Raw genomic sequence first — 25804 nt, 5'->3', positions numbered from 1 at the left:
GGAGGAGGAGGAGCGGGAGCCGCTGCCATGGTGCTGCCGCTCGCTCGCCGCGCTTTCCTGGCGGGCCGCCGGCGGCTGCCCCGTCCCGCCGCCTCTCCCCGCGGTGAGCGCCGCCTGTCCCCGCTTTCCCTCCCAGCCCTTGCGGGGCCGCTCCACTGAGCCCTCCTTTCCCCTTCTCTCCCCACAGCTCCGGCGGCCGCGGCGCGCCTCTCCTCGGGCGCGGAGGGCGAGGCGGCGGCGGCCGGCGGGCCCGGGGCGATGCTGCGGCACCTGACGCGCAAGCTGCGGGCCAGCGGGCCGGTCACGGTGGCCGAGTACATGCGGGAGGCGCTCACCAACCCCGGGCAGGTGCGGCGGGGCCGGGCCGGGCAGGGGGGGCCGTGCCTCGGCCTACGCTCACCGCGGCCCCTGGGCCGCTTCCCCCTCGCAGGGTTACTACACGCGGCGCGGCGGCGTCGGCGAGAGCGGGGACTTCATCACCTCGCCCGAAATAAGCCAGGTGTTCGGAGAGGTAACGCTGCTCCTCGCGTCCTTAGTTACTTGTTGTACTTTAACCACGCGGGCCTGGCTGGAATCCTGGTGGACAACAAGCCATCCATGAGCCAGCAGTGAGCCCTTGTGGCCAAGAAGGCCAATGGAATCCTGGGGTGCATTAGGAAGGGCACTGCCAGCAGGTCAAGGGAGCTGATCCTGCCCCTCTGCCCAGCCCTGGTGAGGCACAGCTGCAGTGCTGAGTCCAGTCCTGGCTCCTCAGGACAGGAGAGACATGGAGCCCCCGGAGTGGCTCCAGTGAGGGTAACAAAGATGATTGAGGCTCTGGAGCATCTCTCTAATGAGGAAAGGCTGAGGGAGCTGGGCCTGTTCAGCCTGGAGAAGAGGCCCTGAGAGGGGACCTCATCAATGTCTGTGAGCATCTGAAGGGAGGTGCCAGCAGGATGGAGCCAGGCTCTGCTCCGTGGTGCCAAGCAATAGCACAGGAGGCAATGGGCAGGAACTGATGCACAGGAAGCTCCACCTGAACATGAGGAAGAACTTTACTGTGCACTGGCTCTCAGATTGCCCAGAGAGGTTGTGGAGTTTCCTTCACTGGAGACATTCAGGAACCATCAGCACACAATCCTGTGCCATGTGCTCTAGGATGACTTACTTGAACAGGTCCAGGTGGCCCAATGTGGTCTCTTCCAGTTTCCATCCCAACTGATTTCCAAGCCAGTGTTCAGATACCTTATCAATGTCAAAATACTGGAGTAGCAATGATAAGGTTCAAGTTACTTCCCAAGAGAAAAATTGGTTTTGAGGGAGGAAAGGGGGTTTTGTTTTTCTGAAAGTCCTTTGTCTGAAACACCATCTGTGCTTAGTAACACTTTACTGTAATACAGAACTTGCTTATAAATAAAAAGAGTTATGGTGCTTTTCCAGTGTGAAAACTCTCCTCAAAAATTATCTCCAGAGTTTGATCTGGCTCACTCCGGTGTGATCTGGTTTCACTCTGGTCTCATTTCCAGAAGTGAAGATTGGCTAAATCCTGTTCTCAGTGATGCTTTGGTAAATGCATTGTCAGGAAGAACATTTGTCCAAAGGTACATGGGCAGTGCATTTAGGTGAAAGTTCTTGCTCCAGCCAGAACAGACTCCTCACATTTACTGATGGAGAGTTTCTTCTGCTGGGCTGACAGCAATCAACAACCAATGTTAATACTCAAAGGCATAATTCTTCTTAACTTTGAAATACTGAGACAGAATGTTGCCATGTTATTTAAGTTATGGGACAAAAGGCAGGCATGATTTTCCCCAAGTGCTGAAGTTGTTACTGTAACCCTGTGTGCTGTTTCTCACTGGCAGCTAATAGGAGTATGGTACATCAGTGAATGGATGGCCATGGGCAAACCGAGCACCCTGCAGCTGGTGGAGCTGGGCCCAGGGCGGGGCACCCTCACCGAGGACATCCTGCGGGTAGGTGAGAACATTCCTGTTCTCTGCTTCTGCCTGTATTCCACACCTACAGTCAAATCTGAAGGGAGGATGTTTTGCTGCCAGGGTTTACCCTTCCCTGGTAGCCAGATCACCTGAGTCAGGGTGGCAGCTCAGGCTCTGATTAGAATGGAGGAGTTTCTGGGCCCAGGGCTCTCAGGGGGAAGGAGACTGGGGCCAGCGTGTGCACACTGCACAGACACATCTGTGACCTTCCAAACACCACTGGATAGAAGGGCAGGGCAGGAATACTCCACTGTAAATTATTTCTGTGTAGGGAAACATTATCCAAACTGAGAACCATCTAGGAAGTTGTTGCTGTGTGCAATTGAGATGGAGACCTTAGTGTAAGGAACAGAACAGGGGAGTACAATAACAGAGAATGAAACTGTGTTAATTCCTTTGGGGATTTCAGGGCCATATTTCTTTTTGAGTTAATGCTTTGTGTTCAGCCATGCCTGCATGGCTGTCTTAATTAAAATGCTGCAGATTCATAAACAGATTGCTAATGGGACTTAGCATGACATAAGAACTTTTATTCTATTTACCTATGTTAATAAAAATAGTGAAATGTGGGATATCAAACACTTCTTCAAGGTGGAAGGGAAACTGAACCATTTCTTTTCTAATGGTAGACCTTCTACAGGTCTTAGAGGAGCTCCTACTAGTCTTCCAAATTAGCTTTTCTTGTTGTTATCCTTTATTAAGATTTATGCAGAAACTCACACTTCCTACTGGAGGAGCAAAATGCAGTCTCTCTCACTGAGATTGTTAGTGAAAGCCAACGAAAACCTTCACCTTGAATAGTTAATAGTGAATAGTAAATAGTGAGAAGGAAGGTTAATACTTACACCTTTGATGTACACAGCACAAGACTGCACCTAATAGAATTCATCTGCCTTTATAGGTCTTCAAGCAGCTCTCCTCTGTCCTTAGTAAATGTGATATCTCTGTTCACCTGGTAGAAGTGAGCCCTAAACTCAGTGAGATCCAAGCAGTGCTGCTGACAGGAGGGAAGGTGCAGCCAAGCCCCGAGGATGAGTCTGCTTACATGAAAGGCATTAGCAAGACTGGAATTCCCATTTTTTGGTACAGAGACATTCAAGATGTGCCACCAGGTGAGGAGCTTGAGTGCCTCGTTAAAGTGATGGTGCCCTTCCTTCACTGACAGCTTTTGATAGCAGAGGGCATCTCTGCTAGCCTTCACACTGGACAGAAAAGTAGTTGTATACATATTTGTTCTTACTTGAGTCTGAGACAGGATCTTGGTTCATTTTCATCACTGCTGCCTGTTCTGTCTACCTTCATTTGGGCATAGCTACCCAATTTCCTATATTCTGACTTTCTTTTCATGGCGGGGGAAAAGAAACCTCACTTTACTGGCTTTGCCTGAATCTTCTTTCACAAGATAGTGATCTGAAATTCATGGATTGGCAGCTAGAGCTAGCTGTAAAAATGGTATCTTTATTGTGTGCAAGCTGGAAATAATTATAATTTTTTTCACAACCACATTAACTAGCTTAATTCATTAAAAACCATAAAAATATTTTAAACTGGAAGCTGTTAAGTGTTAATAATTTAATGCGTTCTTTTTTTACCTTCCCATAGGTTACAGCTTTTATCTAGCACATGAGTTCTTTGATGCCCTGCCAATACACAAGTTTCAGGTATAGCAAGATTTTTTAATTGTGACCATCTGCTTAAACACTTTTTCTCTTTGATGAAGAGCAGAATTAAGGTGCCAAACAAGTCACATGCCCTGTCTCTGGTGATGAAATAATTCTAACTGAGTTGGACAGATAAGGCTTAATTCAGCTGAAAACTGAATTATTAAATTCAGTAAAATTAGTTATTATTTTTGAATGGAAAAACTTGAGGAAAGCTAAGGATTTCTCTCTGCTGAGATAACTCTCAAAGTTTCAGGTTTTTTTATTCCTTATGCTACATTAACGCAGCTTTTAATTTCCACATGATTTTCTGTAATACTGCTAACAAAAGACTCAAGGGCTTTCACTTGAATAGTAATGAGAGTAGCAAAATAGAGGCTAGATACAATTCAGAAGTAGGTAATTTATGATAGTCACCAGTAGAATGAAATCTTTTATTTTGATAAGTTAAATGTTGCACTGTCAATAGAAGAGGCAGTGTGTTTCTTCAGAGCATCATTCATTCCTTTTAAGTGTAATTAAACCTGTATTGTTGGCTCTGCACATGAGACTCCACCACAAGCTTTTTCTAAGGCAGTTACTGGAATTAAATAAGAATGAGTAATAGTTGTTAGCAATGTGTTGTTCCTAAAACCTTTGTGGAAAGGCTTGACCTATTATTTCAATGAAATGAGCAAGATACTGTGGTACTGTTGAGTGTAACCTGAGTGCTTTGGGCTCGTTGAACAGCGAACGGAGAAGGGCTGGCGTGAGGTGTTGGTTGATATTGACCCACAAGTTCCTGACCAGCTGCGGTTTGTCCTGTCACCATCCAGGACCCCTGCAACACAAAACTTCATTCAGGTGAGGTTATGCCTCCCAGAGCTCATCCTTACACCTTTATTGACTCTTCCAAGTACATTTAGTGCTTCTCAGTTACTCTGACAGCAAGAAGAGGGCTCTCAGTCTATAAATGAATAGAGCTTAAAATTTCCACCAGCATTTAGCTCTGTATGCTGTGAAACTGCAGCACAAAAATTACCACATGTATGAAACCTCACAAAATAGGAGCTTGAACACAGAAAATGCCTCAGAGAGCAAACTGAGGCAGCAAGGGACAGGCAGAGTTCTCCACTGTGTGTGTGGCATCACCATCTCAAGAGTGGCCCTGCCCCAACCAGGCTCTCAGCCTGCTGCAGGGTACTCAGGGCAGCTGCCTGGCCTTTAATGGAGAGTGGCTGTGGTTTCTTCCTGAAGTGCACTGGATACTCAAAGCCACAAAATTTAGTACTGGAGATTAAACAGAGCTACAGAGTCTCACACAAGAAGGCCTCTCAGAAGGGTGTGCACAGGTGAAGCACTATTTTCCTTAAGTACCACAGTAAGGAAGTTTCACCTGATACAGATATTCTTGGTAGAAAAATTTGCATTTCACTACAGGTTATTGAAGAGAGTACTGAAATCCAGCACTCAGAAAATACTAAATGAGAATGAGTGATAGTATAAACTAGCTCAAGCCAGTGTAGGTAGCCTAGAATGCACCTCCTGTACCTGCGTGTCCTTGCAGAGCAACAGCCTCAAGACACCAGGTGTGAGGGACACTTGCCTTGTGCTTGTCTGCTAATACAGGTGTTCTGGTCTTTGAACTGTGCACTAGCCAGAAGAAACAAGAGACCACGTGGAAGTGTGTCCTGAGGCTGGTGTCATTGTGCAGAGGCTGGCCTCTCGGATAGAGAAGGATGGTGGGGCCGCTCTGGTCGCAGATTACGGCCACGATGGAACCAAAACTGACACGTTCCGGGTAAGGCATTTGCCTACAGCAATAAGCCAAAAGATTCTGTTATCTTTGATCATTAGGTTCTTGTAAGATAAACTTCCTAGTGGGCATAATAGCAAAAACTGCATAGAACTGAGTCATTCCTGTTTAATCAGTACCTAGAAGGGTTTCTATCAGATGGAAAGGCTAATCTGAGCTCTTGCTACATTTATCTCTAATTTTCCCTGTGCAATTTGCTATTGTCACCACTCAAAGGCACAGCTTAATTTTGCTGTCTCCAGCTATGATGGTTGGACTACAGCTGGGTGTAATCTTCCAATTTCATTTTCAGGGTTTCCGGAATCACCAACTTCACGATGTGCTGAGTGCTCCAGGTACAGCAGACCTGACAGCAGATGTTGATTTCAGCTACCTTCGAAAGATGGCCCAGGGAAAAACAGCTACGTTAGGCCCTATAAAACAGAGGGAGTTTTTAAAGAACATGGGCATTGACCTCCGACTGCAGGTACAAGAGTGTTCTGAGCTGCAGAGCTCTCCCAGTCCACAGGCAATACTCTTAAGCAGCACAAGAGCTCTAGTAAAAATCTTTGGTTTTAAAATGAAGTTGTTCAAATTAGCATGTAGGTATGAGATCAGAATGTTGTTTCTGCTAGATGTAAGTTACTCCAGATCCCTGAAAGTAAACTGATTATATTATATTTAGGAGCACTTAACGCAAAACTTGCATCGGTGTATGGGCTGTGGGTCACCACCAGTGATCTCACCAGTTCTACCAACCATCACAGCACTGTTAAGTGAAAAGGATGCAAGAAGGGATTGCAGGTATGCAGCAATTTATAGGAATGCAGGAGGGGCTCTAACCTGCTTTTTTTTTTCCAGGTGCTCTTGCAGAATTCAGGTGACACAGCAACTCGTGAGCAGTTACTTCACAGCTATGACATGCTGATGAATCCCGAGAAGATGGGGGACTGTTTTAATTTCTTTGCCCTGCTGCCTCACCACAGACTTGTACATCCTGACAAGAAAGATAAGCCAGAATCAAAGTCTCCCCTACCACCTGTTGCTGGATTTAATGAACTGTTACTAAAGTAATTTCAAATACTATCACAAAATGCATGATGGCTGTTTCAGAATAAGCGTGGTGCAGCCCACCAAACCTCTGGACTGACCTACTCAAAGCAGTACGAGTGGAAATAAAAGACTGCACACACAGAAACAAGAACACAGAGAATGAACAGTGGTTTGGGGGTCTTATGAAAGAACAGAGTGAAATGTTTGCTAGTGGAATCAAAACTTGTCAGTAATAAAGATGCACTAAGGATACTCTAAATGTATTCAAGCTTTGGTACTTGAATAAAATCAAGATGCCTTGATGTCTCTGAAGATATTTTTATAAAGAGAATAGTGACAGGATGCATGTAAAAGGAGTTCCTACTGGCTGAATTTCCACAGCAGGACATATTTAATAAAACTACAAACAAGAAAATATAGAACCATTTACTCCTAAGAACATTTGATAGGAGAGAAAATTCATGTAAATAAAAAGAACAAGTCTGATAGGGAAATAAATTTTATTTTCAAGCTTACCAGAGGATATTTACAAACAATGGGGTGTATAAAAATATAAAAGTACTTGACAGTGTCATTTTGAGGCTATAAATTTTACATGAGCTTTTTTCTAGCATCACCATAGCACTATTGCTTGAATGAATGCAACTTAATTCATCTAGGGGTAAGGGTATTAAACACTGTAACCTACTGCTGTCAAAATCTGCAGTAAAGGTAGAAAAAAGGGAATAAAAAACTCAGCTATTTTTACTACTCTAGGAATTTTACTCATGATGTAAGCCTGATTTTTTTGGTTTCCTGACTACTACCTGCTTGTGGCTTCTCTTGTCTGGCTCCATAAGTCTGCATATGATCAGGCAATCTCCTCCAAAGGCCAACAGCATTATTTTTATTTTCATACAACCTGAAGAATAAATAGTTCATATAATATTTTGAAGCAGAGCAGACTTCATGGGGAGAGACAAAAGCCAGGCCTTCTACTTCATTATTGTCCCCTCCTTCCTCTGTTGCTGTTGTGCTTTTTCAAGTGACTGAGCTGCTTTATTTCCTCCCTTACAACAACACAAACAACAAACCCACAGGTAACCTGAAGTAACAGCTCAAGTAAAAAATCTGAAGTTTAAAACCAAACGGTATCTACATATTAGTTAGGATGGAATATAGCAATGGCTTCACTGAAATTTGGTCACTTGAGCACTGCAAGCTTTTCAACAGCACTGCTTTCCTTGCCAAGAGCAGGCAAATACCAAACTACCAATGTCAGCGGTGATTGCTCTGCTTGCAGATGAAAAGCAGTGCCTCTGTGAACAACAGTCCTGAAACCCTCTCTAAACAGGGTTAAGAATCCAGAGCTCAGCCTTTGCCAACACAGACACCTACAAAATGCAGTGGCACATAGATAAAGGGCAATGGGAAAGAAAGAGTGAGTTACAGACCCAGACCTGCCTGTGGGCACATCCTTCTGCAGCTGCCACTGACCACTGCCAGGTCACTGCTACTGCAAGCAGCTGCCAGCTCTGAGCTAACCATGTAACACTTTAGGTACATCTAACAACTTAGAAATCTGCTCACCTGTTTCCTTACCTGAATAAAAACAGTAGAAAAACATACTTATCTACACACAAACAAAAAAAGAAATATCTTTGTAGGAGAGAGGAGATACCCCAAAGCCTCTCACTGCCTTTGCAGTTCAAGCCTGTATCAGTATTTTAGAAATATTTCCAACTAAGCTCCAGTTAAGCAGCTTGGCACATCAGGGATGCATGCAGCCATCCAGCACCCTCCAGGAGCACAACACTGTTACCCACAAAAAAAAAAAGATTTCACCCTTTTAATTTTTTAAAATAAGACCAAAAAACCTCTTCCATTTGCACTTAGCATTACAGCCTCAAACTTCTTTGAAATACCATTAATTTGATCTGTCCAAGGGAATCATTCCAAAGAATACTGCTGCTTCCCCTCTGCTGTGCCACAAGTCCAATTAGTGGTTGGGAATCCTTCAGTTGAGGCATGTGCACAGAAAAAACTGAGTTAGGAGTTGCTTTTGGCCTCTTCATTCAGCTCAAACAGTTCTGAGCACAGTACAGAGGATGGGAGGGGCTGCAGGTTAAGGTGGGAAGGCAAAGTCCTTTCTCCTACAATCCAGCTGCCCTGGCAGAAGCAACAGCTGATGTGCTATCCACTGTTACTTCTAGGTTTTGAGCAGAGTTAACATAAGACGCTAGCAGGCTACAAACTACTCCTGATCTAAGTCCGGGGAACCTTAAAATATTAGAAAAATATTAGAAGAATTTAAAAATCTTATTACTCAAAATGACAGAAGAAAGCTGCATGTATTTTTCCCTATTTTTCCACATCCTTCTGCTAGAAGCTGGTCTTCCAGAGTGAAAGGATATGCTACATCAAGTCTTGTGTGCTCTCTGCATTATTTGTGTAGTTTTAAGGCAAAATGCCTTTGGTGTGTATCAATGATGTGCCAGCCTTGCACAGCAGCACACTGTTGTGGCTTATTGCTTTTTTTAACAGACAAAATAAAAGCCTAGCACAGCTTTGGTTGTTGTCTTTTTAGAATGTCAGCCAGCATTTCAAGAGGAATGTAAGAAGTTATGGCCTTATCTTTTTTTTTTTTTTTGGTTGCTTTCTGTAAAAAGTTCAATTTGGGCCAAGACACACATATTTAACTGTCTAAACAGCAGCAAATTATTCCTTCATGTATGAAGCTGTATTCAACTAAACCACCATGTTTTGCTTTAGCCAAGGTATTCTGTACTGATTTCTTTATGGAGTCTCTTCACCATCCACAGTCTGAGAAACGGGAGATGTATCTAAGTAACAGAAAACAGTCCTCTATGGCCTAGTAAATAGGGATTAGAAAACTATTACAAAACTCTTACTGCGTAGGCTATTAAAAATCAAAAACCCTCAAAAAACACAAACCATTCAGTCTGTACACACTACACCTCTGTAATGGCTTTGTAGTCACCCAGCTGGGTGAAATGCTACCCAACAGGGCTCTGTATCCCACTGTTCAGTAACTACTCCGAGTTAAAGTCAGGGATGGAGAAAAGTTTGCAGACAGCAGTCTAATCCCATGGCAATGGAGGATCCTCTGGGGCTTCACACACCAAACTATGTGTACGGCATTTGGAAAGAGCAATAGCTGTTCCACTTTCTGCCTGGAGCATCCTTCTTTGCTGCAATTTAGCACAATAAACAAATCAAGGGTCTTCTTCCATGTCATCTGGATTGGGAGCCATAATGAAGTGCTGGGGGTACTCGAGGTTGTGCTCGTAAGCGTGTTCTTTCCAGCGTGCATCGTCGCTCTCATGGGTAATGTAGCGCTCTCCAATGCGGGTTTCAAATTCTCTGAGGTCAAGCCAGGTCTGATAATCCTAAGGAGTAAAAGAGATTTAAGGAAGCAGTTTTAAGAAACAGCAGCACTACATTCCCACAGATAAGTTCTGCAGTTTGTGTCCATTTTTAGTGTAAATAGCCACAAGATACAACCAACAAGATCTGTTTAAAAAAAATAAAAAAGCCCCAACATTATCCACAAAGAATAGTTCAGAATTAAATAGGCTAGTATCTGAGGTTGTCAAAGCAGCAGATAAAGTCCATTCCAAACAAATCTTTTCTAAAGGGACTACAAGTTATGGCACACACCAGGCTGTGTGTCCACTTCACCACTGAACAAATAATGTTTGCCTCCATGCTGACATCACAGGGCTTCATGCACTCATCACTGCCCACAGTCAGGGGGAAGCCAGGAGAATAAACCCATGCTGTTGTCAGACAGAAAGGAAAAGGTGGGAGAAACAGTAAGACAAATTTCCCTTGAAGAAAGAAGGCATTCATAGATGGTCAGAACCCTGGAGCACATCAAATGTAAAGCTAAAACCAGAAATGTTCAAGCATTCATGAATGCTTGTTAACAGAATGTGACACGTGCGGTTTTCATAAGCCTCTGAAGGATTTCAGCCAAAAAAATTATTCACCCATTATAAACATAGAGAAAAAGGCAGATGGGCTTACCTGTAACCATGGGTGACTGAGGGATTTGTCAACGCTGAAACGTTTTCTCATCTTCACTTGAAGTAAATTGTTTATTAAATCAATGGCTGGCAAAGAAGAAGAAAAATTATATTGTTAAAACACAAATCACCTCTACCATCATTCACATGCTGCAGTAGAAATTATTTATGTGTGAGTGTATCCTATACTGAATTCCTTTGTATTTAATCAAGCTCTTGAGTTGTTTATGTTAAATGTGGCTACAAAATAAGTATGGGGTAAGTTCCCCCTACTTTTGATGGAAACACTAAAAGCTTTACTATATTATTTGTTAATCTTTTTCCCTACTGCTTTTAGTGATTTTCAGATATGCTTAAGAAGCTTGAGCATAATCCTGTGTTCCACAATAATAGAGGTACGTCCACTATTGTATACTTTTGTATAGGTCCTTCCACATCTGCCCGTGTATTAATCATGTATTAACCAAACATGGTAACAACACATAACCAAAGCTGGCACTGGAGAGCTCTAGAGAACAGCTTTGTAAACTTCTAGGTTGACACTTAAATTTGTACTTCCTAATGTACAAGCTAAAATTCCAGATTCAACTTTGAACCATTTCTGTGATTATAGCTCAGATAAAATATACCAGCATTCAGCAAATACCCACACATGAATTAACTTTCCTCTGGGACTTTTGGGAAGTGTCAGATTACTCATCCCATTCATCATGCATGAAATTTGTATATCTTGCTAAATCTCCTCTCTCCCCTGCCCTGAAAATTATCTAAAGCACTGTATTCCACAATTTATCTTTCACAAATATATTTATCTCATATTTATCTACTTTGGCATAGTCTACTAAACTCAAGCTATCAATAATTTTCACACTCCTTTCTCAATGAACCTTGAAGTTTAAGCATTTGAAAGCATTACCCACATACACAAACATTCTAACAGAGAAAATTACTTTATTTACCTTCACTAGAAATTTCCTTCCAAGGATTTGGTGGGTACATAAATGCTGCATTTTGAATCTGATCATTGATATCCTCATCTTCATTAAAGGGGAATGTGCCACTGAGGCTGACGTAGACGATCACCCCCACTGACCACATGTCCAGGGAGCGGTTGTAGCCCTTGCTCCGGAGCACTTCGGGGGCCAGGTACGCGGGAGTGCCCACCACAGAGCGCCGGAAGGACTTCTCACCAATGATGCGTGCAAAGCCAAAGTCACACAGCTTCACCTGCAGCAGCAGCACATTTCAGACTCAGAAATCCCTGCCTCACTTCACACCCTTTCTGCCATCCCTTAAACATTGTATGCATGCAAACAGAACAAAACCCCATGGAAACCAGTCCATTAAGTTTTTAGGTTGCTGGGTTTGCAGCACACAGATCAGCCGCGCTTCAGATCAAGAGCTGAACTGGCTCTGCACAGACTCAGGTCTGAGGCAGTTTGTGTATTACACGGCCACAAGTGTGCAAATAAGGATGAAGTACCTTGATTCCAAATCCAGCTCATTTTCAGAAGTGAATCCTCACTCTCAAAAGGCACAGAACCAAAGTTAAAAACACACATGAATCCCAGCCAAATCACATTCCTCTAAATCATATTCCCGAAGTTTTGGCTACACAGAAATCAAACAATGAGTTTTAGCTCAAACTCAGAGCCAGCAAGCTCTTGACAGAGCATCCCAGTAAAATACATTAACACCTGGCACGTGCAACGATGCTCAAATCCTCATGATTCTACAACAGTTGCTCAACTTGAACACAGCAGGAACTTATGGAGATAAAACAATCCAGACCAAGTTCAACATGTAACCCCAAGTCAGTAAGCCCTCCTCAGAGTATAAGGAAGAGCAATGCACTAAAGGCACTTAGTGAGACAAGGGGAAAAAAAAAAAAAAGAGATGACTACAATACATGCAGTTCAAGTAATTCTAGAAGTCAGCTGAAAATCCCACAAGAGGTTGCTTTTTAAGCAGCAGTGCCAATACTGCTTTAAAAAAACCCCAATGAATAGTAACGAGAAGTATTGTTTAATCTTCACTCACTTGAGGGAATGGTTCTGCTGATGCTAGTAGTACATTTTCTGGTTTTAAATCACAGTGCACAATATTCTTGAAGTGTAAATTCCTCAAAGCAACAAGTATCTACAAAACAAATGAACGCTTTCAGAATATATTCAAGCAGGTCAGAAGTGTCAAAAGACACACAGACTAACCAATACAGCAATTTCTAGCAACAGAGTCCTCAAGAACTAACCCATATATACTGTGCAAGGACTGTTTTTCCAGCTTACCAATACTTGAAAACAAGGGGGTTTATTTTCCCCAAGCCTTTCCCCCCCCGTTCTGTTTTTTTGAATGCTTACTCTTTTGACATTAATTTTTAGATGTCCATAATGTTATGTCTTGGGAAAGAAGGGCAAAAAATTAACATAAGAAACATTCAAAGTTCTTTTCTTGTTTATTCAGCTTTCTTTAGATGTGTAGCTCTCTCTGCTCTCTTCTGAATAACAATACAGAAAACCCCTTCTCCAAATTCTCATCTTATAATTACAAAACCCAAATCTAGCCTTTCCCCTCAAAGCAGAGGAACTGATGCTCACCTGAGTGACCATGAATTTAGTTATTCGTTCTGGAAGTCGACTTTTCTCACTGGAAAGAATCATCTCTAGCATATCCCCATGCAGCTTTTCCATCACAACAAAGACTCGTTCTGGGGTTTCAAACATACATTCCAGGTTCACAATCCCAGGGTGGTGCAAATTCTAAAACAAAGCAGCATAGGTACATTACTAAAATAAAACAGTATGAAATAGCCTGAATTACACAGAAATGCTGACCACAAATAAAAAAAAAAAACAAACAGTTAAAGAGATGCAGGTGAAAATAATACCTGAGGAAAGAAACGAGCTTGAAATAAGTGTCAAAATGAAACATGCCAGCTACTAAGGATAACTTGTTTAATACAACTTAGCTCAAATGATTAATTTTACAGTTGATGCATGTTCTGTATTCAAGTTATTGAGTATAAGAATAATACTCAAAGATTGAGGAGCCAGCAGTGGAGAACAGGAGGGAGTCAACATGGAGCCAAAGTTCATGGCTTTAGTGGGACACCCTACAGTGGGGTAGATATCACCCCCAAGTTATCAACTCCACCAAGTACTCAAGAGTTCCTGCTTTTATAAGATTCTCTCTTCCAAAAGTACTCAGAAATCACAGATGTAAATTTAACAATCAATTCAGAAAACTTAGACACAATACAAAATCTCATTAATGGTCTATTTAAGACAAAACTCCAACACGATTCCGAAACACTTATACCTGGAGAATGGCTACTTCATTACGAAGCTGACTTTCCTGTTTAGTTGGAAACCTCATCTTGTCAATGACTTTGATAGCCACATCTCTTCCAGTCTTCCTATGTTTTCCTAAACAGAAAGTCAGTGTCAGCCACCAAGAGGTAGAAGCAATTTATAGCCATTAAATATTACAGCAGAAATTCCTTTTAGGGGAAACCAGTATATTCTGTCAGGTGTACAATATTACCATATTTATATTTAGAATTGCAAATGGCATATGAGTAAAAGAAGTGATCAACCTCCACAGGAATTCTGTAGTTTAAACTTAAACCAGTTACCACTCTGCTGTCAGGTACACATACACTGACATTAGCTGTATTGGGTGGAGCTTTTGCTTGTGCAAGGGACTTGCACATGAGCAAGTAATAACTGCTCCACAGAATATTGCCTCTCCTGCACAATCAACAACAATTCAAGGCCAAAGTGAAAACAGATCTACACACCCACTGTAGTGGTTTCATACTTTCATGGGCTCCACGTGGACAGGAAATTACACACCTAATACTCTTTGGGAAACATGAGAGCAACTAGGTACCCCAAAGAACAGCAACACATTTAACACCCGAGGCAGTCTGCTGTGATCAAAAAGCTCTAAAAGGTTGTGGTAAGAAAGAAAATGTGGTAAGAAAAACACCACTCTGACAGCACCACATATTATTCCTTGCTGCAACCTGCATCAGCTCCATGAGAAGCATTCTGCAATACACAGTGAGGCTGTTTCCAGGGCTAAGTGAGGAGCTGTTCACGCTTGCCCAGCTTCTTCACAGCTGCACAACTGGTTCCTTTCAGTCACATCAGAGAGCTAATGGGATCACACACTGCAAGGCCTTGGCAATCTGAGGCATTTAGTACTAAACTATGACAGAACAGTAAGTCTGCACCAAAGAAAAGTGTCGTTGTCCACTCAGTGAAGGGTTTGGAAGCCATTTTAGGAGAAGGGGTGACACACACAGCTACAGTGCAAGTGGCACAGAAGGTTCTACCAGCACTGCTGTGGGGAGCCCAGCCACACCTCAGCAGCCAGCCAGCCTCTCCTGCTGCCCCCTGGTCAGCACTGGGGCCAGGGCTTAGGCAGGGCACAGGAACTGCTCCACAGCTGCTCTCTCTGCCAAGGCAGATGTTAAACTACTGCACCTGCCTTTAACATCATCATGAATAAAGGGCTTAACTCCACCAGATAAAGGAAATTATATTGAAATGTAGCACAAATACAACCAATTACAAACTAGATGCAAAACACAGAAGGCAAATGCTAGATTGCTGAAGAATGTAAAGCAAACCAATCCATCTAACAAAACACCTAACTATATAAACTGGACTACAGCTAAAACTTGCCCATAAAGAGTAACAGACAAGCAGCTTGAAAATTCCTTTTGTTAAACAAAACACAGCCAGCCAGTTTTCAGTGCAAGTTTTACATCAGCAAGAAAATGTCAAGAGTAGTTTTTTCTGTCTCCCTTTTTTCAGATCTTTCAAACTAATTAAAGTTTGAAAGGAAAAGCAGAGGGAAACTGTTCTCACTGATACAGGGAGTTGGATATCTATATCCTATAACTTTTGATTTGCAATTTTGAAAACGTTTGTCAAGAATAGGGGACACAAAAAATGCAACAAAAAATAAAAACCCAATCCAAACCCCACAACAATGAAAGCAACCTAATTTTTCCATTAATTGTTACCATTATTTCAGTATGACTACACAGGTGCAGATAAGCCAACATCCAAAGTTACCAGGTCTAGCCTCTCCAAACACCAACAACAATTAAGCAGTGTGTAGAGCCAGAAAAACCATAGTCTTTTATACTGTCCTCTCATACTCTTTCAGCTTGTGATTTTACATTAAGAAGTAAGCATATCTGATATATTTTAAGCCTTTATTCAGTTAAAAAAAAAAAATCGATGAAAGTTTTTTGTAAGTGTTTACTACACTTATAAGCAATTGTAAGTATTGAATCATGCAAAACATCAAGCTGAGATTTATCTACAAGGCAATTTAGGAAAAATGAAACCCAGTCATTAAAATAACTGTCTGCATTTGTTAATTTCTATTCATAAGAGAGGGAGGATATTTTGATTCACACTATGCTTTAAGAAATGCAGAGGGGGCAAAAAACCTGATCTCTTTCAAGAGTGATGTAAAACCAGACCAAACTGTATTTCCACCAAGCAGTTTAGAAGTAATAAAGTAGCTAACTACACAATTGGCAAACAGAAAAATCAAAGCCACAACACTTCCTGATTAGAAAGAAAATGTGACAGAAGCAGAAAGATTACCACTTGTAAATCATTACTTATGACTTTTTCCAGATTTATGGTCTGTGGTTTTCTCAACACTTGAGATATAACACGAGATTGAAAAAAAAAAAAAAAAAAAAAAAAAAAAAAAAAAAAAAAAAGAGATAGAAACAGAGTTCATATGCATTTCTAGTATTTCTCTTTTTTGTGATGACATATTAAAAACAAGTTATATGCTGCATGCAACAGAAGGTTTTAAAAACTAGGTGATAATACTAGACTTGAAACCTAGGGCTAACATGCTTGGCAAAGAATACCTCTTTCTACTTTGCCCTGCTGACAGAAATTTGTTTGCATCAAGTATGTCAATAACATGTTTGCATCCATATTGTCAAACCATAAACTATGTGTTTTTCTAATTGCTTTTGGCCACATCTCTCAGGTGTAATTCAAAACAGGTATAACTGACAGCAAATATATGACTTCTAATACTGTAAAGCACAGTGTTAGAATTTGCAATTTGAAAAAATCATAAAGCATGGTCAAATTGGATTGCTTTGTATTTTACTGTGGCCAAAATAAAAATGCATATTCTAAACTGATTAGGATGCCAATGCAAAACTGTAAATGCAAGAATTTATTTGTAAGAAATACTGTACATAGAATTGCAGAACCACGCAGCAAAGTAATCCAAACACAACTTTTAACATGATTAACTTCACCTAGACATTCTAGATACAGCTAAGTAAGTATGAAAAGGATAATATTATCAAGCAGACATTCTACCTTAATAAATGCTAATGGAACATAATGCAATTTACCTCCATATACAATACCAAACTGACCAGAACCCAGCACTTCATCAGCAAATATTTGGTACACAGAGCTGATATCCTAAGGCATGAAAAAAAAGAAATCACAAATATCAGGAGTCATTAAAATGTTCAGGACCACATTAGGTATTACTGGCTAGGCTGTAATTATATCTGGCATTAATCAAAATCTGTAAAAGGTACCATCATTACACTGAGGTGCGAGAAAACACAACAAACTTCTCCTGAAGAGGATCCACTGAGCTGCACCAAAAGCAGGGACACACATTCATAAAAACTAACAGCCGTGGCAGGTGAGTAGGTAACTTCCTGCACAAACATGGACTTCTTTACCTAAGTGCTCTGGTGCTGCTTTCTCATCCAGACACTGCTACTACCAATTACTCTGTAATACTCAGTCAATAAACATCACTGTAATACAATGCACATGACTCACCACATTCTCCTGGACCTGGCAATTTGAAACAGAGATGCTTAGAGACAATTCTTCTGCAATAAAAAAGATAAAGCCAAGTTAGTAAATAAAAAGGGCAGACTTTTTCTAAAAAGAGTGGAAAAATGAGAATCAACCAAAAACCCTTTACTGACTTCTAAACCAGAATCGGTGAAATGATTTTTAGTTGCAGAAACTTCATACTCTGGAACTCATTAGATAAATAACCCTGGAAGTTTTGTTGGGACTATTTGTCTTTTTTTGTCCTATTCCTGATTACAAAAACAGTAGAGCAATACAAGTGTGTACACAATAGACAGCTGGAGAACCAAAAGCAATAGTAATTGTATCATAGTTCATTAAGTGAATAACGATTTCTGGTAACAATAAAGAAAAATACAGGCAAGAGGAGCAGGTAGATCCCTCATAGTCAGATGAATGTGGCTTCTCATCTTCTGTGGCACCAAGATATACAGAATTAATGCATAAGAAAATGAAACAAATCAAAGAAATCAAGTAACAGAATAACTGATAATTAAAAAGGCAATAAAGCTCATAAGATTAAAAAAAATAAAACCTTTGTTTTATCGATAAACTACAGAAGCAAATCAATCATTGGAACATAAGGGCACATTCAGGAAGATTATCTAATTTCCAAGTAAATGTATCAGATAAAAAATTCTTCAGTCTGCAGCAGACATTGATGTCAATTTTTCATTACAATAACACTGATGCACAGGCAAGAAGAGATATGCCAAGGAAGGCAGGAAATACCCTTCTCTTTTGAATTCCAAGGTCAAAGTAAAGCATCTCAGAGTAGCAGACATCTACCACTTGGAGTCTGTTTCTCTGAAGGCATTCCAGACCCAACTGGATGTGTTCATGTGTAACCTGGACCCTGACTTGTCAGTGGGGTTGGACTGGATGATCTCCAGAGGTCCTTCCAACCCTAACAATTCTGTGATATTATGTTAACTTAAAGAACAAAAAGAAGTAATTCATCTACAATGTACCTAGAAAACACACTATAAACTTACTAGCACTTTGAAAAGAGCCTTTATCATCCTAAAGAGAATTTAGAGAAAAAAGATGTCTGATTTTTGCCACCTCTGCTTCATCTCAAAGAAGAAATTTACAGAGAGAAGACAGGAAAAATTACTAATTGTCAAAGACATACTGAAGTCCGCATCTGAAATATGAACTCTGAGTCTTGCAGATGCCTACTGATTACTGACTAAAACCAAGTCAGTACTGAAGTAACTGTACAGAACACAAGGGAAAACAATAAAGAAGTCAGACAAAAAATTCCTAAGGTGAACAAAAACTGCTTCAAGGTAACTAGAAAATAAAGATACAGTTTTGAAAGTGTTTAACAGAACACACTGAACCCTTCTCCACAGATGGCTACAGAATACGAAATAACTCTGAGGTAAAGAGTGAGTTCTTCCTTCCATTTTTCTAGTGTCTGAAATGTGCAAGAATAAGGGCTAAGAAGCAGTCACTTCTAAAGAAATTAGTAATGCCACAATTCCATACAACTTCTGCAGCAGGTAGATTCTCTGTACAGTAGGCAGGTTTCTTTCTCATTTTAGCTCAGAATCACTCCACAAAGAAACAGCCAACCCCAAACATCAGGTAAAAAGGATGGTGGTTACAAAGGATTCTTTGCCATGGGTGATACTGGAAGAATATCCTCATTTCTAACTACCTCTGGCCACAGTGGGGTATATAAGAATTAGATGATACTTTGCGGACTCTTTGACACTACAAATTCCCTGCTGCTGCAAGTATTTCAAGCACTAGCAATGTCTCCCTCCTACTTTTGGTCTTTTCATTTAAAGGCATGTATTTGAGACTTTTCTAAAATTAAAATCTAAGGGCCCTTGAGATACAGTTCATGATTCACAAAGTGTAGGAAGAAGAGGGATGAAGAGACATTTTGTGGCCTTCTGAGAGTTCAAAAACCAACCTGAGTTGCCTAAAAATATGGAAATACCACTCCTTGACTCACTACAGTTTCTTATACTCCTAAAATACTAAACATATTAAAATACTTCCTCTCAGTATCTACCACTGCAGTTCTATTCCCTACCAATGTCAATGGAATGTTATTATTTATACCTGAAAAACAATTTGTTTTGGAAAAATCAAGTGTCTTGCAAGTCTGTCAGCAACAGTAACCCTTAGATGCTAGACAGCAAGACAATTTTTGTGTATCTACATAGAGATATATACGTACATATATATATGAAACCAAAAATTCCACATCAAAAATGGCATTTTATGTGTGTACAAAGCCAGGTATGAGGTAGCATCTCCGAGGTATGTTTCTTCACTGTAATTACATACCAAAGCCAGTACTGGCATTTCAAATTTTACTATTTTAGACCATTGCTGCATTTGCAGGAAGTGCCATTACCTCAGACTAGCATTTACATGCTCTTAACTGCTGCTGATGCAGAGTAGCCAGATATCAGAAACAGAGAAACTGATCTCAGAATCTACTGCAAAAGAAAATTTTTCTACAAGGAGATTAAAGAGTAGATGGAATTTGGAATGAAACTGAAAAGTAAAAGCATAAATCTCAGTACAGAATGAGAATGAATGTTGTTGCAAGGAACAAGGAGATGTCTTAAAAGCAAGAAAACAATACATAAGTTTAGTGGAGCCTCGATAATGAATATAATCCTATGCCAGATGAAAAAAAGGAGGGAAGGTGCATAAAAAGAAGAACAGGGTACTTTTTATAACTACCTACAGCTTCAAAAAAGTTTTTTACATCACTGATGGTATTAATATAGCAACACTAACTCCTTTCTTCTCCTTAGCTACTGACATCTCATAGAATTTTAAAAATATAAACATATATAGGTACTAACATCAAAAAAACCAAATTTGTTTCTTTCAAAGTGTATGCATGTAATCTGAATATATTTATTTAGTTATGTATGTTAGAAATATGTAATCTGTACTCCCTTTTTACATCTGCATTTGTTATTAGTGGTCCCACAATAAAACTCTGCACTCTGCATTCATATTGTATCTGATTCTTTACTACTTTCTACTACAAAGGATTAAAGGATTTGCCCACCCTCCACAAACCTGAGTCATTTTTAGAGACTCATGGCAAATGACAAACCCAATTCAGCAGTACTTCAACAGACAGTACTTCACTCTAAATAAGCCCCGTTCCCAAAGGAATCACTACCACCAGCAGCTTCAGCACATGAACAAGAGCACCTCACTGCTTACTGTGATCTTTCCCTTGCCCGGCAGCGGTGCAAACACTAGGCTGAGGGGTGACTGGCATCAAGGCCTGGCGGATGGCTTTCTCCCAGCTCTGAGCTACGTCAAGTCCCACTCCGGAGGCAGCAAGGACCGGACTGTGATGAGCGCTGCCATTGTTCTCGCCAACAAAGTACACCATCGTGTCAGTGATGATCTCAAAACAGTAGGGGTTGCTGCCCTGCACCACATGTGAAAAATCTCGAGGCTGAGTCACCTGGAGAATTTCTGAAAGTGGAATCTCCTGAAGAAAGGTATTAGAAATTAAAAAATGAAAATGCACATAATATTTTAATATACTAACACCCATAACTGCAAGCGTTGCAAAAAACCAAAATTAAGTAAATCAAAAAAACAAAACTGAAACACCAAGCTTCATAAATAAAATTGAACTGTGCATGACTATTGAACACCAGTGTTCTGAATATCTATATGCAAGCCTAGACAGACTTTAAGGCCCACCACAGTTCCCTCCATACAACTACTATTTGCTACTCAAACTACATTAATGTTCATCATGAGACACACCCCCACTGCATGGGTAAGTGATGCACAAATACAGAATGATCATTTTCTCCTTGCAGTTTATACAGCTTAGGCAGAGAAGAGCAGGTGGGGGAGAAAGTGAAACACTAACATTAAGGAGAGGATGCAGCTAATCAATAAGCACTGCTTCGTGCATCAGAATAATTTTGGGTAAACGTAATACAGATATTAGCAGATATTATCTGCATACAGATACTATCCTCTACCTGGTCAGTTTAAGACCATGGTACAAGAGTATTACAGAACAGATCTCATGGAAGAAATGGTTTCATGGTCACGCTAGGTGGAGGAGGACATTCCACATCCATGGGAAGGTGCAGGTGCATGTCACTTGCAAGAGCAGTGAACAGGCAGATGAACACCAGGCAGGCATTAAGAGGATAAGAGACAGCAGCTGATTGAGATGAAGAGCAAATAAATGTAAAGGCAAAAACTATGAATTACTTTAACAGCAAAGACAATCAGATCTAAGCAGTTAAAACAAGGGGTGCAAAGGGGCAAGTGAAAGGACTAAAAGCAGTGACGTAATGGAGCAACAAGCAAGGAACATATTTTACCAGCTGTGTTTTGAATGCACAGGGCAATACAAGTATCAGAGAGGTCTGAGAAGAGACTGCATTGGTCAAGATAGGGATGAAAAGGATCTGGGGGCAAGTTTAGCTGGGTGTACAGAGAAAAGGCTTGATCTTAGAGATGTTATAAAGGAAGAAGCTGCAAGATTTGGACCCCCACCTAAAGGCATAAGACAAGAAAGGGAAAAGTCCTGTTTACACATTCAAATGCATTTTCTGAATATTCCACCACCAAACACAATCCTACATTGACAATACACTACGCTTAAATTATATAAACATAAGGCTATACAGTAAATTTTCCTATAAAGCTTGCTTGAAACTTTCAGTTGTACGGTAAGGAGTAACTGAATTTGAGGAACGTTGAAATAAAATACATAAGCATGCAAACTTTCAGTCACTACTCAGACAACACAAAAATTCAAGCCTTCATTCAAATGGCGGCCAAAGAAATTCTCTGGTAATTGTGAGGAAAGCTTAATATGCCAGGTAATTCAGGAGAACAGTACATGCAAAAATGTAAGGAGAGACATACTCAAGGGAATTAGAGCAGGAGCTGCAAGCAACTTCTCAGAGTTAGTCTTGATCCTTCTCACTTACAGGCTTTGGGCAACAATTAACCTGGTCACAGTTTTGATTCAAAAAAGAGATGGGAAAATGGAGATAATACGTAAACTGCTCACAGTAGACTTCATATCTATAAAGCATTGAATAAATCAAGTGAAACAAAATTATTACTCATCATTAATTACCTTGTAATATTTTGTTCCAGATTCATTTTGAAATAGTGTGAGGCATTTGCTGTCCAGTCTCCAGTAATGTCTTTTTCTCTACAAAATGCAGAGTACAATTACATAAGGAATAAACCTTTCATATGGCTTTTGCTATCTCATTATTTAAATTAAAAATGCTTTAAACTACTGTGATAATCATTCAAAATTAATCTACAATAATCTTAGACTACAGAAATGAAAAAATAAACTTTGGGAACAAATACTTTGTCTTAATTGAAGAAGCTCAAAAATTATTTCCAAAAACTAGCAAATATCACTTACCTTCCAGCAAAAGCAGTGACAACAGGAGTTACCTCATATAGGAAAAAAGAGTTACTAGACAGGCTTTACTCCAGGTGCATATTCTCACAAAATCTGAGCCATTCAAATTTAGTGACAATTGTAGGAGTCATGCTTTCTCCCTTCATGCCCTCATACCAACATTGCAAGGTTCAAGCACTGAGCAAACCTAACAAGTCCTTAATTCTTCCATCAATATAGAGGCAAAACAGGCATATTATGAGATTCAAATGAAAAAAAAAAACAATTTAGGGAAAAAAAAAAAAACCAAGACAGACTACATAGCCATTTGTTGGAAGTATCCACCAAAAAGAAATCTCCCTGACCACAAAGTAACGTGGATTAACTGTTGTATATAACTGTCTTATAATTTAAGCAGAAGAATATTCTTCAAAACAAAGAAGCTTTTAGAAAGCTACTATGGTTGTATGAATCAAAGTACCTGTAAGATACTTTCCTTGCACCACGCTGATATAGTTAGAAAACCACTTCCATTTTTCTGGGACAAAAACCAAGACCCTTAACCCTAACTTAGGATGACAAAGTTTGAAATATCATTCAATTACATTTCCATTTTATAAACTTTGTCATATTAAAAGCAAAGCTGTTTTTTTCTTTTCCATATTTAAGCAGAGCTTAAATCACTTTACTCAGGGAGAAGCTAAGTCAACCTATAGGAGTTAGACAGAGAAAACTAGATCAAAAAATGGATTTAACTAAAAGGAGTTCCCAGAGAGCACCGGGACAATGGGTGAAACAAAAGATGTAAACCCCTCATTTCAACATATATGCTCTTTATTAAATTGTGAATCAGGAAAGACTTTGGAGAGAGGAATTAAGGAAAAGGCTGGTAACTTACTCAGGGGTTCAGAATCTGCCCATACCCTACTCTGAGAAAGGATGGGACCAAGGTTAGAAAAAGAGTAAAGATGATGACATAGAAACTTCTCATTTTAAAGAATGAAACCTCTTGTTATCAGGGAGCAGAAGAAGCACGCAGATCGTGCTGTTAAAATGAACCTGTCTGGAACTGATAGGAAGCTCAGTTGTTTCAGGAATAGGAAACAGTCTGACACTGCTGAGAACAGAACGGCCAAGGGAAATAGCCGATGTTGTAATGCCCAATACGGAAGTCTCCTCCCATTAGGAAGCTCTGTGAGATCTTGTTTGGCTGACTGTCCTTTGGGTCAGGATACTTCATCTGACTGGCCTTTTCAGTTGATGTCATTGAGGTAGCAGCCAGACTGACAGATGAAGAAAATCAAACTAAACTAAGTTGTTTCATCAGATCACTGTTCTAAGGGGAGGCTCAAAACAAAAAAAAGTCCATGGGAAAACATACTGGTTGTACTGAAAGTTTAAATCAGAGCTGAATACCAGGTCTGCCCTGAACAGTTCTGCTAGAACTATTCACCTCTGTCTGCTACCTGGCCTTAGTTTTTCCAGAGCCAGCTGATGATAATTGTGACTTTTACGTAGACTTGGCTGTTACCATATCTAAAATACGCTAGATACTTATTTTGGATTGTGATAAATATATCCAGGTACTAAAAAATTGTACCTTAAAGAAATGGTTTTTAAGGTAGTTTCACAAAGACCACTTACAGCAGTCAGTTTAGCTGACAATCACAAAAAGTGAAAACATTATAGTATAGAGCTGCCTATTATCACCTTTCAAATTGATTTCTTCAGAACTTAAATAACTGTGCTTTTTAAAATTCTCTAGGCCTCCTCCAATCAGATGCCACAGAGATAAAGAATGCAAAAGTATTTCTGCTGCCTTTCATGAACAGTCTCAGTATGCTATAATGTTCTCCATGAGATCTGGGAACTTCTTAAATTCCTCGTTTTCATTCATCTACCAAAAAACAAGAGGACTGATTCACTTCCTCCCATCAGACAATACTAAGGAACCCTGTTATTTTGCCTTGTCTTCCTCCTCAATACACAAAAATCAAGTAGCTTGCCTACTCAATTAAGGTAGCATTATTAGCAGCACTGGTAACAAACAACAGTGTCTTTCTGGGGGATGCTTGCTTACCCAAGGACATACAGTCAAGCCACAACTCTTAGAGTGAATTGCTAGAGGAATTAAGGGTTCTCATATCTACACATAACTATTTACACACACCTAGATCATTAGAATAATACTCTCAACCACTTCAGTACACAAAATATTCTTATGAATTCCACCTTTTCACACAGAAAAGAACAGATCAGAAAAGAGACAAGTATTCTGTAGAACAGAAAAAGAGACAAGTGTTTAGTTCAACTACTAAAGAGAAAGATGACACAAACAAATTATTCTAAGTTACTTTCTCAGGAAAGCTGAAATACTGCAAATGCAATTCATTTGAGGCAATGTAGAGATGCTTTTCCTTCTTAAAGAGGAGAAGGAAAAGTACTGTTTAATCACCACATGAAGAATTTTGAATAAATTACACTTTCTGTCTGGAACCAGATTTCTTTATAATGAACATCACAGCTAAATTCTTTCAAATTATACTCTAATCAGAAATAAAACATACTAGTTTAGAGAAATAACTTAATTTAGGAAGAAACTGAAGTAACTGACCAGGTTGTCTCTACTAGTATAGTGGACCATCCATCCTTCTTTCACCATTGTACTGCTCTTCCTCTTTGTGTGTTTGATTGACTGTACAACTCGCATGAGAGGAATGTTATTGCTTGTTGAAGGACTAAAAAGAAGATACAACAGTTTAATATGGAACAAGTTAAAACACAACAGTACTGCAATTATACTTGTTTTACGCATTTAGTCCATCATTTTCAGGAACAGACACCTTTTATGGATTTAGTCCATAATTTTCAGCAACAGACACCTTTTCTCCCCATGCAGATTTAGTTGATGGATGAATTTGATAAGGCATCTGAGCTCCTACTAGGTGTCCTAGGGCAAGTACTGCAGTACTTAAGGAAAAGAGAAGAAACACACTGGATTGAGGACACCTACAGAAA

At 40.1% G+C, this 25804-nt stretch overlaps 2 protein-coding genes across 2 annotated transcripts in view; one reads left to right on the top strand and one right to left on the bottom strand.

Moving 5' to 3' along the window:
- Nucleotides 1-3: 3 nt before the first annotated feature.
- NDUFAF7 (NADH:ubiquinone oxidoreductase complex assembly factor 7) lies at nucleotides 4-6708 on the top strand. The gene is made up of 10 exons (XM_058802275.1): nucleotides 4-103; nucleotides 188-348; nucleotides 431-511; nucleotides 1842-1952; nucleotides 2878-3088; nucleotides 3579-3637; nucleotides 4367-4480; nucleotides 5274-5417; nucleotides 5725-5898; nucleotides 6273-6708. The coding sequence occupies exons 1-10, from the start codon at nucleotides 28-30 to the stop codon at nucleotides 6483-6485; spliced, it is 1344 nt and encodes a 447-aa protein (XP_058658258.1). The 5' UTR covers nucleotides 4-27; the 3' UTR covers nucleotides 6486-6708.
- Nucleotides 6709-6981: 273 nt separating this feature from the next.
- Nucleotides 6982-25804, bottom strand: part of PRKD3 (protein kinase D3) — a 43533-nt gene continuing 24710 nt past the window's right edge. The window contains exons 9-19 of the mRNA XM_058800724.1: nucleotides 25401-25524; nucleotides 22505-22582; nucleotides 20602-20878; nucleotides 17353-17405; nucleotides 16905-16977; nucleotides 13811-13917; nucleotides 13090-13251; nucleotides 12533-12631; nucleotides 11452-11719; nucleotides 10494-10579; nucleotides 6982-9853 (exon numbers count right to left, since the gene is read on the bottom strand). Coding sequence (XP_058656707.1) covers nucleotides 9680-9853; nucleotides 10494-10579; nucleotides 11452-11719; nucleotides 12533-12631; nucleotides 13090-13251; nucleotides 13811-13917; nucleotides 16905-16977; nucleotides 17353-17405; nucleotides 20602-20878; nucleotides 22505-22582; nucleotides 25401-25524 — 1501 coding nt within the window. The 3' untranslated portion in view covers nucleotides 6982-9679. The remainder of the gene's footprint in view (nucleotides 9854-10493; nucleotides 10580-11451; nucleotides 11720-12532; nucleotides 12632-13089; nucleotides 13252-13810; nucleotides 13918-16904; nucleotides 16978-17352; nucleotides 17406-20601; nucleotides 20879-22504; nucleotides 22583-25400; nucleotides 25525-25804) is intronic.

Source organism: Ammospiza caudacuta, chromosome 3, assembly GCF_027887145.1.
Source record: "Ammospiza caudacuta isolate bAmmCau1 chromosome 3, bAmmCau1.pri, whole genome shotgun sequence".
In the NCBI taxonomy this organism is placed as follows: Eukaryota; Metazoa; Chordata; class Aves; order Passeriformes; family Passerellidae; genus Ammospiza; species Ammospiza caudacuta.
The sequence above is the reverse complement of the archived record's forward strand: the minus strand, read 5'-3'. Positions and strand labels throughout refer to the sequence as shown.